Source organism: Rhodnius prolixus, unplaced genomic scaffold, assembly GCF_049639745.1.
Source record: "Rhodnius prolixus isolate KJV_2025 unplaced genomic scaffold, Rpr scaffold_2, whole genome shotgun sequence".
In the NCBI taxonomy this organism is placed as follows: Eukaryota; Metazoa; Arthropoda; class Insecta; order Hemiptera; family Reduviidae; genus Rhodnius; species Rhodnius prolixus.
This window is the reverse complement of record NW_027411592.1, coordinates 22063550-22076511: the sequence shown is the minus strand read 5'-3', so window position 1 is coordinate 22076511 and position 12962 is coordinate 22063550. Positions and strand designations below refer to the sequence as shown.

The 12962-nt window shown below is 33.0% G+C and overlaps 1 protein-coding gene across 1 annotated transcript; it reads left to right on the top strand.

The window, feature by feature from the left end:
* The first annotated feature begins 522 nt into the window (after positions 1-522).
* On the top strand, positions 523-8501 carry LOC141448612 (odorant receptor 4-like). Its single transcript, XM_074117096.1, has 7 exons — positions 523-948; positions 2494-2852; positions 3011-3265; positions 3369-3465; positions 5818-5928; positions 6002-6157; positions 6250-8501. Exons 2-7 carry the CDS (start codon positions 2575-2577, stop codon positions 6298-6300), a joined length of 948 nt encoding a protein of 315 aa, XP_073973197.1. The 5' UTR covers positions 523-948; positions 2494-2574; the 3' UTR covers positions 6301-8501.
* Positions 8502-12962: the final 4461 nt, after the last annotated feature.

The window sequence follows — 12962 nt, the reverse complement described above, 5'->3', positions numbered from 1 at the left end:
ACGATATACATCTTTAAGGTGGATAGAAAAGAAATCTTGCAGCCAGAAACTGAGCAAACATTAGCAATCATAGGGAACAGAATGTTGTTTATGATGAGACATTCTTCACAAACCTGAATTGATCGTTGGATATCAATATGTTGGACTAACAACTGCTTCCAACTGTAAAATTTTAATTGGGTGCCATTTTTGCAACCGGACAAATTACTAAGCTTTTGGATAACAGCTAATAACTGCTACCACTTTACTGAATCGTTTTTGAGTAATTTCAGGGATATCGAATACGGTGTAAACAATCTTAATTCAACTTCAATATGACGATATGGTTGTTTCCAAACCTGCCATTTACGGGAGTAACAATTCATTCCTTAATAACACTTTTTCTCAAAGTACTTCACCCTGTATTTGACTTTAGAATAAGACGCTCAACAGTGATAGACGTCCTCGAATTTATTTCTGTTGCATAAGAAACCGTGCGAGGCTTCAAAAAAAAGATCCTCTAACTTTGCATAGTCTTACACAAATTAGAGAAATAAATCTATCAGTTTTATTCCAAAAACTTTAAACAGTGATTAGTAATTTAGGCGAACTAAGTACTGGTTTATTACACTGAACTAACTTTTTTTATTATTATTATTATTAGAGTAGCTTTTAAGTTTGAAGAAATGTATAAGCCAGATCTGTGAGTCTTGCAACTAAGCAAAGAAGATTAAACAACATATATTTTTCCTCGTATTTATTACCATTACGGATTGTTTATAATGATTATATTAACTAACTGTATTTTAGGTGGTAAGAGGATTTAAAATAAGGAAGAATGTACAATACTCTGGATATCAATTAGCAAGATGGTGTGGATTTTTTTATGATAAGTCATGGACCACTTTTTGGAATATCACAAGAGTTCTCATCTTTTTAATAATTGGCATCATTCACCTTTTGCTGTCGGTAATTATCGTCCAAAATTAAGTAATTATTGATGGGCATTATAAAGTTATGGTTGTTGCTCCAAATGAGATCTTATGGAGGCGATGAGAGTGAACAAAACAGTATTCAATTTATAATCGTGGCCCAGCTTGGTTTCTCTATAAAAGAATATAAATGATTTTCCAATTGTTAGCTTGCTTTTTGATTACATTAATTTAAAGAAATATGTTGAAAACTTAAAAAAAAGCCTCGTCCAGGGCAGATTAATTGATTCCCTTGACGTATTATTTTCATATTTAATTTATACTCCACAACTAGATGAACTAGCCGTCGGCCTTATTCACTTATATTCATTCTCATTCAAATCTTAGACTGTTTATTTCCAAATTAAACCCAAATAATGAAGTAGGCTTGGTTTTATTTCATGTACAACAACAATATCTCCGCCAATAGCCGAACAATAAATTTAGAATGGTTAACCCTTGCTTCTTTTTAGCCTGAAACATCCTTCTTTAAATAAAACAGCATCCTGCGCAATTGTGTCTTGTCCGCTCACTAAAAAAATAGAAATTATATTTTTCTACATCAATTCCCCGTACATTCGCACTTCTTAGTGAAAGAAACCCTTATACAATTGTCCTACCAGACAGTTTTAATTTAGGGTGCAAACATAATTTTTAAAAAGCATAACTGACAGTATTCTTAAAGAATGTCTGTCGAGGTTACAAACTCGTTGAATGACTTTGTTCCAACTTTGACCTGACATATATTTGTATTATTACAAATATTTTAAAGAGAATACTAGCGGTTCACTTATCCAGCAAGGTTAAATTTGATTATCTAATAAAATAGTATAATTTTCAATAAGTAGTCCTAGCATGTGTACTTTAACTGAAGAGGTTCAGAAATCACTATTCTCAGCTGGTTATAGAGATTGCCTCAATATAGGACTGAACAGAGATAACTGAAATTTGTCAAGGATGTCAATAAAAAAGGGAGCGAAGCAGAAAAGTTATTCGTGCGAATAGTTGGAAAATGGTTATATTTTTTACGATTGGGCATATTGGACTCGAGCCGAAGGCGAATGAATAAATAAGCCAAATTGAAGTTTCAGGCAATTCTACTCAGCGATATTAAATCAGATCTTTTGTGTCCCCATTAGTCCCAGATGAGACCCTGTTGCACCCGTGATGATGAAACAATTCATCCAACTTCTTCAGGGAGTTCTACTGCCTGAGGCCTCCTCAGTCCTTCCCGCATTGACTTCTCTTAATATTCTGAACCAAATTTCCGCCACCTCTCAGCAAAATACAGAGAAGTTAGAGTAAGATTTACCTCATATCCGGCTGAAGGACAAGTCCTCTCGCAGTCTCTCTTGGCCGGCTCCTGGAGTAGTATTTAACAAATTAGTTACCGTGGCCGAGACCAATTTTCTGTAAGGCAGCAGGAAAAGGTTATTTGACTTAAATTTTGTGGCTTTTCAATTGGAAATAAAACTATTTTGCCATAAATAGCTTGAATTAAATTGTATTCCTTATTCAAACACAGTACTTATTTCTTTTACAGATTCCTCTCAGTAAGAACCTTAATATATTGGAAAAGGTGCTCCTTCTAAATTATATAACCTTATCATCTTCTTGTGTATTAATGGCATTGCCGCTGATCTATAAGTCTAGAAAGATGTCATTGTTTCTATCAGTAATCGAGTCTGAATTCTACCAACCTGAAATCAATTTATCAAGAAAACAACAGGCTATAAAGAAGAAAACTAATACATTTTTGCGGCTTTTCATCAGTAACCTTGCCATTTATTACCATTTTTCTCTGGTAGTCAACATGTTTAGACGTCCTTTAATGGAAGGTCTTGATTTGAAGATACTTCCTTTACCTGGATGGTTGCCTTTTGAGATAAATTCATGGTTTGGGTAGGTTTTTTAGCGATGTTTTCGAAAATGTTTCCATTAAAGTGAACATTTATCACAATAAAAATATAATATTTAAAAAATATAATTTACCTAAATTGCGGTGAAAGAAAGACATATATATAAAGACAGAATGTGCAGTTTTTCTTATTAAATTTCAGATACATTGCTGTGTCAACGTTTCAGTTTATCTCGGCTTCTTGCACAGTGAATACCCATGTTGGAATGATACTAACTTTTGTAATTCATTCCAAATTACTGTGCGATGAATTTGAGATATTATCAATTTACATTCAGGAAACATTTGAACATAATTCTGGAGAAGTTATGGAACTATCAGAAACAAATGAAAAAAGACAGGAATTTACCAATCGTCGGTTGACCTATATAATCCGTCAGCATGGTAAACTGCTAAGGTTGGTTATTTATAAATGCTACTGATCAGTTAAAACTTGTTCCATTTTTTTCTTTTTAAATTTAAATGCAATTCTGAATTCCTATTATATTCATTAATTCCAGTTATTTCGAGTTATTTCAAGAGATTTACAGCATGTTTTTATTTCTATTTTCTGCTTGCGCTGGAGCTATGTTATGCACAGTGGTCTATATAATTACGGTAAATAGCATCAATTTATTTTGTTATAAATTATATTCATGAATATTCTTTACTTTATTCTTTTGGAATAAATCTTTTCATTCGCTGCCTTTCTGTGACAATATGTTCTTAAGCTTCACAGGATATTCACTTGGAATATTGTTCAGCGTTTTTAGTGACTGAATCATTGATCCAAAAAGGAAAAATAATTATTGCCCGAAATTGGTATGATTGACATAGTCATACTTTTTTTTTTAATTATTTGCCAAGCTTTCCGTGGAAAGCCAAATTGAATTAGATTGAATCCTGGAAGTATTCAGTGGTGCGAATGATTCCAAAACCTGCTCACCTACCCTCATCCTACAGACCAACAGCTTACTGCCGATTCTAGGAAAAGTTCTTGAAAAACTGTTACCCAAGCGTATTAACCCCATATTTTCGGAGTTTGGTGTTATACCAGACCACCAATTTGGTTTCAGGAGTCATCATAGCACGGTTCAACAATGCCACCAGGTTGTTGATGCTATTGCTTCAGCACTGGAGAGAAAATAGTATTTCTCAGGGTTCTTAGAAGTAAGCCAGGCCTTCGATCGTGTATGGCATCCTGGATTACTGTTCAAACTGAAAAAGAATCTTCCCTCAGCATACTACCTCATTCTGCGCTCCTACCTTTCAGATAGATTCTTTCAAGTTAGGACTGGCTTAGCAATCTCTTCTTTCTCGACAGTGGGGGCGGGAGTGCCGCAGGGGAGTATACTTGGCCCCGTTCTCTACACAGTGTATACATCAGACATACCTGTACAACCTGTATTTCTCAAATATTTCTGAGAGATCAGAAGTAAATGTTTAATGTGCAATTTGTAACCTTTTACTTCCTTATTTTAAGACGATCTACTTTAAAAATTGACTGCTGGTCCATCTAAAAGAGTTTACAATGAATTAAACAAATTGATAACTAACACTCTTGAGTGCTCGTAAACACGTTTTCTTGCAAAATAAACATAATTTCTCATACGAAGGTAAAAGAATCCTGGAAAATGATATACCCTGTAGGACAAGGAAACTTTTATAAAAAGTGCCAGCATCTAGGTCTGATAATGATCACATAAGGGCCTAATGCGTTTTCTTACAAATTTCGATTACTTTTATTTTCCCAGTTTCCTGAGGAAGGTTGAGGCTGTTTGAAGAATATTTTTTGCTTCAAAATAGTGTCAATGTTTAGATAATTTATCTGTCTTTCTAACCGTGTCATCAGAATCGAATTCGGACTAAAACTTTCTGAGTAATAACATTTTTATTGGAAAAAAGTAATGATTTTAGAAAAAAAAATTAACGTCACTCAAGAACAGTGGAAAATATGAAGTTGGCCAATGCGTCATTGAACTCCACTTTAGATGTACTACACACAGTAGGCCTATGGACATTACTTACTGGTTCACCCAGCCAAATTTTTTAATGAAGTTAGGTACATTCTTATTAACTTAATTAGGGTACTGCTAAGCTGAAAAACTCCTCAATCTGATTTAGGCATGTTCTCTGAGGCCGACCCTAACTCTTCTATCCACATTCGTCTTGTATTCTTGATTCGTCTATCTCCTTTCGTTCATCCTCTCTATATTTCCAAACCATCGCAACGTAACTTTCTCAATCTTCGACAACTTTCACTCCCCAACGCTCCCTATAATAAACTTAGAGTTTTAAGTCCAGTGGTATTTTATGGAATAGCCAAATTCAAGAGCCGCATGTGGCTCGTGAGCCGCGGTAGGCCAACCACTGTCCCATCTCTTGGGTATTAGATAACTGCAGAAGTCTTCGACTTCTTCCATGAAAATCTCCTATCTTTCTTTGAAAAACGCTTTGTAAGATTGGCTTGAGTAGAAACACTTTCCTTCTAACATGGCGTTTGTAAAATTCTGAAACAGAAACACTGACGACTCTAATCCTTAAAAAAAATATTATCCTTGTGGGCTCATTTCATTAATCTCGAGCGTCCACCCCTGGAGTCTTAATATATGGTAGCAAACTATCCCGAAGGATCGGTAAAAGTTTAAAAACGGTGCTTACCACAGTAGATTATTACGGAGATGAGCTCGTTTTTATTAACTTTCGAATACAGCCAAATTAACTATTACAATGACAAACCCACCCAACATGTGGGTTCACCACGAAGAATGTCTCACTTACAGCTTTTGGTTTGGAGTCGATTTGTCAATTAACACTTGAATAATCGCGAGTTTCACTCTGGAATACCTGAAAAAAGAAATTTCTAAATCAGTAGGAAACATTCCAATGGTAAGTAATTTTAATTGTAAAATTGCAACGAAGATCAGCGTTGGAGAATTAGTGCATTATTCACATAATACTAAACTTTAGGATCCCAATTCAACACTCATGACAATAATTATTGGCGTTGGATGTGTACTTCTAACAGAAGCTCTTTTTGTTGGGATTTACTGTTGGTTTGGCCAAGAAATTACTGATAAGGTTAGCTGACGTCCTTTTAATAGAGTATTAAAAATATATTGAATTTCTGGCTTATACCAATGTAACGTTGCAGATTGCTAACGTTAGAGAAGCTGTGTATTTTATCCCTTGGTATGAGGAATCTGTGAGTACTCAGAAGTCTTTGCTTAATGTACTGACCGCTTGTAATCGAGATAGGATTGTTAAAGGAGGTGGACTTCAGGAATTTTCAATGAAAGGTCTTTGCGAGGTGGGTTTTTGGAATTTGTTTTTTTTTTTTAATATTAAAAGATACAGCTGATGATATTCGTGTGAATGATGGATATTTCATATTTATTACAGCTATATCAAGCATCGTTCTCCTACTTCAACATGTTGAACGCAATGCGCTAACTCGATTGAGCACTAGTAAATTAAATATTAACAATATTTTCGCACTTCTTTACTAAATTAAAACGCCCTTTTGCTTACTGATTGGAGCTTTCTGGTTACCTTCGAACTACTACTAGAGCTTTTAGTGAGATTCTCTGGATGACCTAAAGGATAGATAGAATTTCAGAAACTGAAAGAAGAGTATTGTACTTTATTATAAGAAACTACGCATCAATACAACTGAAATCAGCATCACCTTGGACTAAGAAGCCGTAATCATGATTTTGCTAAGGCATGTGTGCTCTGATACGTTAGGTTTTAAGACCCATCAGAATTTGGTAAGAGAAGCGATGATTAATTATACAGAAGTATTTCATACAATTCGTTAAAATGCATAACTAATTGATAAGTAGCAAAGCCTACCAGAGTTGTCTTGTACATCTGAAGAATGTCGGGTATCTTTAGTATTAGTGGATTTCGGGGAATAGGGCCGTTCAGCCATTTGTTTCGCTTCAACGGAGAAGTCACCTGCCTTTACTATACTGAAGACTCCTTGCTACTCCTTTTGGGCTAGTATTTTTTGTATGTTTCTCGTTTTGCTGCTTGATGTCACAACAACATTAAAGTAGGATGCCGTAGGATTTGGATAGTAGATAACCTCTGAACCTTATCCACTCTCATCGGTACTTCGAGGGGATCGTAATACCTACTTTGATCTTTTTGAACAATCTCGCCAGTATTTTCTCCCAACAAGGCAATTTTGGAGTCTTGAAAAGAAATTGCCAGAAGTCCTTTCAACAAAAGGTAGAAATTATGCCTTGGCCAATTCATTCTCCCATGAACATTTATGAATATGAGGGAGACTTCGCTTAAGGCATTCCCTCCACAAAACGGACAACTGTTCTAAGGGAGCTACTTCAGAGTTTAGTTGCCACAAGAGGACACATAGAAACACATAAAACTGAAATAAAATAAAAGTAAACACAAATTTTCTACACATAAAACGCTATTACAACGGCTTGTAATTATAAAACTAAATTTTAGAAACGAAGCTAGCAGAATTTAACTGTCTAACTAAATTCAATGTCCAAATATAGCTACGTTTTTCAAAGTCAGAAGAGCAAAAAGTTGCTATCTTGAAATAAAGGAAAAGGTTGAAGCCCAATGAGTTCCTTTAAGAAGTTTAATGTAAATTATATATTATTTGGGTTAGTAATGCAGGTGGTGTATTGTTAACAATATTAATAGAAATAAATGAAATTTAAGATTCAAATAAAATTACAAAAAAAATAAAAATCAATCTTCGCACATATATGCAATATAATAAATATAGAGAGACATTTTTATTACTCGTATCATTTTCTTTTCTTTTACATTTCATTAATGTTTATTATGTAATAAAGTTGGATCTTGAAATAAACCTCTCAGGAATATTTCTGCACTTAAAGGCCAAGGAGAATTGTGGAAATGATTTTGTGTGATTTCAGTAAAAAAAGGAATGAAAGAAAGATTAAATTTCTTTCAAAAGTAAGCATTAAATGGTATAGTTTCTTAGAAATGTAAATCAAATATAAAAGTTTATTTATCAAGAATTTCTTAAATTTGGAGACATTTTGATTTAGGAATTGTATTTTACTCAAATTAAAAATCTAATAGAAAAATTCTTTTGGATTAAATAGTAGGAAAACATTTTTAGCTTCTCCTTAAAATAAATTAAAAATAATAAAAAATATTTCAAGAGAATAGCTAGAACAAAGAAGAAGTACAGTAGGTTTCTCAGAGCAGAGGAGAGACATCTTTTCAGTTTTTGTTTCGGCTTTGGTTTTTCGCTATACAGCCAGGATATCTTTAGACTTTCTTTGTTTTATAATACATAAAATATTTTGACTTCAATTATCAAACGTTAAATCAGTTAAAATATCTTCTTGGCTCGTACCTTGAATTAGCGATGTACACTCCTGATCAAGTCTTGAAATAGTCTGAAAACATAATGAGAGCTTAAAGTAATTACTTAATAATTAATTACTGTTAGTTATTTGCTTAGATCATGCTGCTAGAATTATTTTGTAAACATACCTTAGAAACAATCTCATTAGAAAGTGATTGTATTGTATCCTAAATGGAATAAATAGTTTTTTTTTAAAAAAAGTAATGCAATAACTTTATAAAATATACCTTAAAATAAAGATTAACTGTTCATTATTTTTGGTGACTGAATCATAGTTTCAATAGGATGAAAAATTATTGCCAGTTTCAGTCATTATAAACTTTATTATGCCGAGCTTTCGACCTAGGGACTGTGGAACAAATTTACAGTGTGTTAACAATTATATTACCAATTAATTATATTACAATGAATATGTATAATGTAATGAAAAATACACAAAAATATTTCCCTAACTTACAATATACTGTTTTACATCATTAGAGTGTTGGTGTCAGTCCATGATAAAGTCAGAACATAATAAAGTTTATAATGACTGAAACTGGCAATAATTTTTCATCCTATTAAAGATTAACACAGAAGGTGTTGAATTTCACTATTATATTTTAGAAGTGTAATGGCGGATGAAGGTTTACTTAATTTTAATATATCATAGAAAAAGTTAAGTACGGAGCAAATTAAAATTTTATTTTTAGTGAGCAATATTGAGAGGCTAATTCTTTATAAAACTACTAAGAGAACTGTTGTATCAGATGAAGTGAAAATGGGGACATTGAAGGAAAGGTATAAGATATTTTTTTTTTTATATATCTTGTAGTCTTAGGCACCCAGAGAAAAAGTGAGTTTACAGAATCCCCAGAAGCCATTTGCCGGGCGTCTAGGAGGCGAAGAATCCAAGAGGAGACAAATCGGGGATGAACAGATTGGATGAAATTAAAATTTGGGATTTTGTGAGGTGATGGTATTTGGAATTTGTTGAGGTAAACCGTAGTTTTGAATCTGCTTGAAGAGTGCAAGATTCGATTAGGTTTGTGGCATTTTGGGTGTAGTTTTTTTTTTTTTTTTAAATTAAACAATTCTGAAAAAATTATCTTTCTTCTCTTTGCGCTAGTAGCACTATATCTATTTATATTTTTAAATACGAGGTTGTTGACGTTTTAATAACATTACTGACATTTGGAACACCGAGTATTGATATTGTGTTCATTAATGAAGATGAAATTAAAATGAATTACATCACATAAATAGTAGTTTAGAATCATTACAAAACTTTTTTGTATTTATAGGATATTGTAGTGATGTTGATGATACAATTGACCCTTTAAAACAACTTTGAGAATAAGCACTTGTGGCGCAGGATGTATCAGAGTCGATCGTGTCTGCACGCTTTCAACAGTCACGGCGGTGACCAACTAGCGACAAGGCAACTAAATGCCATGAAGCTAACAAGCGCAAGCATGTTGCACTCCCAAGAGTGAAGGTGCATCTCACTATTTATTGATATAATGTTACAATAGTGTTGTTGCAAACACATATACATATATATAGTTCTTATTATATGGTACCTATATTCCATGAAATATTTAGAATTTATATTTCAAAATAATTTTACTTTTCATGCCAGTTTATTTTGAGGTCTGTTATTTGTGACTAGAATCTGAAAAGAAATAAAACTAATAAATTAAAATCCGATGTGAACACTCGATCAATATTCTCAAGGTCATAACTAACACATTTTCTACAAACTCATAAAGTCAGAAATGTTCAATTTGTACTAACTCTCCTCTACAATATTTCTGAAATATTTTTAGGTCCTCTACTACATTCTTGTTAGACATTCTACATTCTACAAATTCTGTACACAATCATTGCCTGTCTGGCAGATTACACATCTTTCCTTGCTTCAGATCTAGATTTTCAAAACCGACATCCGAAAAAAACCATTTCACTGAACTTCATACTTGGTGCAAACGTTGGAAAGTTAGAATCAACAAAAGAAAGGCACAAAAGTAACGTTCACTCTTCATCCTTCCATTTACTAAAACAGCAATCCAGTTGCTGAACCGTCAAATACTTAGAAAAAAGAGATTCGTATAATCCTTATAACACTAATGGGGAATCCTTGTAGGAAACTGAAATGATAAGAGCTAAACATTTCGACTGCTTCTTAGACAGACTGATGGACATTCCAAGCTCTCACTAGCAAAGTATTGTTTTGTAAACATATTTAGAAACAAGGAGTTAATATCTAGGAGTCAACTAAAAGGAGTAAATAATTTTTAAAGAGAAAAAAGAGATTCGTATAATCCTTATAACACTAATGGGGAATCCTTGTAGGAAACTGAAATGATAAGAGCTAAACATTTCGACTGCTTCTTAGACAGACTGATGGACATTCCAAGCTCTCACTAGCAAAGTATTGTTTTGTAAACATATTTAGAAACAAGGAGTTAATATCTAGGAGTCAACTAAAAGGAGTAAATAATTTTTAAAGAATCAATCTCCCTTAAAAACACAAAATTTCTCCGTCAAATCTGCCAAGCTCCTTACTGATTCTACGTTTCTTTTTATTATGGAAATCTTATCCTCCTTCTTCATTTCAGTTCTCAAATTAATACAGTTGGCCTATTACCTCATCCTTTTCGCCGCCTGTTTCGCCACAGTAGCTGCAAGAAGTACTGTTGTTGCTGGACAATCACTAATTCTAAAATTTAAGTGTCAAGGTTATTAAATTTATTTTCAAATTCTAAAAGAATATATAAATGAGTATTACATATCATAATATGAATTTCTCCCATGAATATATTTTTTACAAAAGTTTACATTGATTTGTTTATTCTAAATTAAAAATAAAAAATCTGTCTTGAAAAGGAGAGAGTGAAAGTAAGGTAGTTTAATGAATTAATATGCACACATAAAAAATTGAAACAAATAAATCTAGAATAAATAGCATTAATTTTCTGATTATGGAATTGAAAGTGCTGACTGACTAAAGTTTGTGCGATAGAATTCTAGTTTTAATTAATAGATCATAAGTTGATAAGAGCTGATGAATTTACATTGTAGATAATAAAGAGCGGTTCCCCCAAGGAAGGAACGCAGGCTATCCAAAATACCCATTGTTCCCTCATGAATTTACATACTATGCCACCAATTCTCAAAGTAGCCCCAGCTCATTTGTTGAACTGAACACAAGGACATCCTTAGAAACATTTACATTATATCTCTATACCTTACCTCCTTGGCTCCCTCCCCACTTAAAAGTCTTTAGTGCCGCTGATATGCGAGATTTACTTAAGTATTTGTGCCACAATATTAAAAACATTATTCAGAAAAAGACTTCACCCCGCAGAGTAAACTTTTCTGCCCAGTAGACTAACCTTACTTGAAAGGCAACAAGCCTCTTTATTTTCATTGCACTTAGATATTCTAATATTTAGTATTGAACATAATAAAGTTATAGTAGCAGAAAAATATTGCATTAAAAAACGATAAAATTTAACTGATCAGTGGCGCAGATAACCAAATGAAAGTGAAGTATTTTTCTTTAATACTTTTCTCTGTTTTGCGGCACAAAAGCGGTAGTTTTGTAAATCCACGTCAAGAACGCTGCACAATAATGTGCCGACAACCTCAAAATAAATAAATAAATAAAAAATAAAATAATAATAATAAAATAGAGTTCTGCTTTGACGCAAGTTAAGTAGCACTGCACATGGTGTGCAGGATGACTCTATCATGTTGGAACATTACTCCTCTCACTTAAATCAGTTAAGGATAACTAAACCTGCCGTAAAAATTCCATTTTAGGGGAAAGTATCAATTAGTAACATCAAAACTGCATAAGATGTAGGTCGATTGAATTTATAAATCCAGAACATACAATTCTAGTGAATTGAATACGTTTGACAATTTAATTTAGGCATTTACAAACATTTCGCCAGAAGAAGGAATCCACAGTTCTTGCCTGAATGGCCGAAATCTGTTTGAAAGTAAAAGAAATCTGGTTTAGATAGGACAGAACTGCATGGTGTAGTTTAGGTAAAACAGAAAAAAATGTACCTTTCATTTCAATTAGTAATCCAATAATAAACTAATTTACGGAATCGGAAGTTCACGTTTGATCAAGGAAATACACAGTGTAACTGGGATAATGTTGAGTAATTGTGCAGCTGTAAACCGGTTATAAAGTATGTCGAAGAATAATTGCACTATTTGAAAGGCCATATAAATCGCTTAAAAGTTTTATATTACATGTTAAACATGCTGTTAAAACAGTGTACTACAAATCGCTATTATTAGTAACTCAATTCCATCATGTTTGACAGAGCAAAAAATCCAAAGAATATGGATCAGTTCTATCAGCCAAGACCCAGGTTACAAGGTTCTAAAGAAATAAATGGAATCACGTTTCTTCTAATAATTCAAAGCATTGATGATCAAGAGTCATCACATCATTAAATCACAAACCTAAATAACGCTAGTGATCAGTACATTAAAAACCTAATCGACTAATTATTTACAACAGTTGCTTCCTAAATATAAAATGTTATTAATTATTTTATCGAAAAGTAAAATTTGAAAATCTGCACGATGGCAGAAGTAAAAGCAAAGTTTTTCTGTCGGCGCTGGGAAAAAGAATTTTCTTTATTTGATTTGTGATAAGGATACAACCTTTTCGCAAACATTAAGTCTTACAAACACAACAACTTTTGCTACTTACATTCTATTACAGAGG

Excerpts from the sequence above, each read along its gene's own strand:
- LOC141448612 (XM_074117096.1), top strand. The coding sequence starts at position 2,575 with ATGGCATTGCCGCTGATCTATAAGTCTAGAAAGATGTCATTGTTTCTA. Across the intron at positions 2,853-3,010 it reads GAGATAAATTCATGGTTTGG|ATACATTGCTGTGTCAACGT; the intron begins GTAGGTTTTTTA and ends ATTAAATTTCAG. Across the intron at positions 3,266-3,368 it reads CAGCATGGTAAACTGCTAAG|TTATTTCGAGTTATTTCAAG; the intron begins GTTGGTTATTTA and ends CATTAATTCCAG.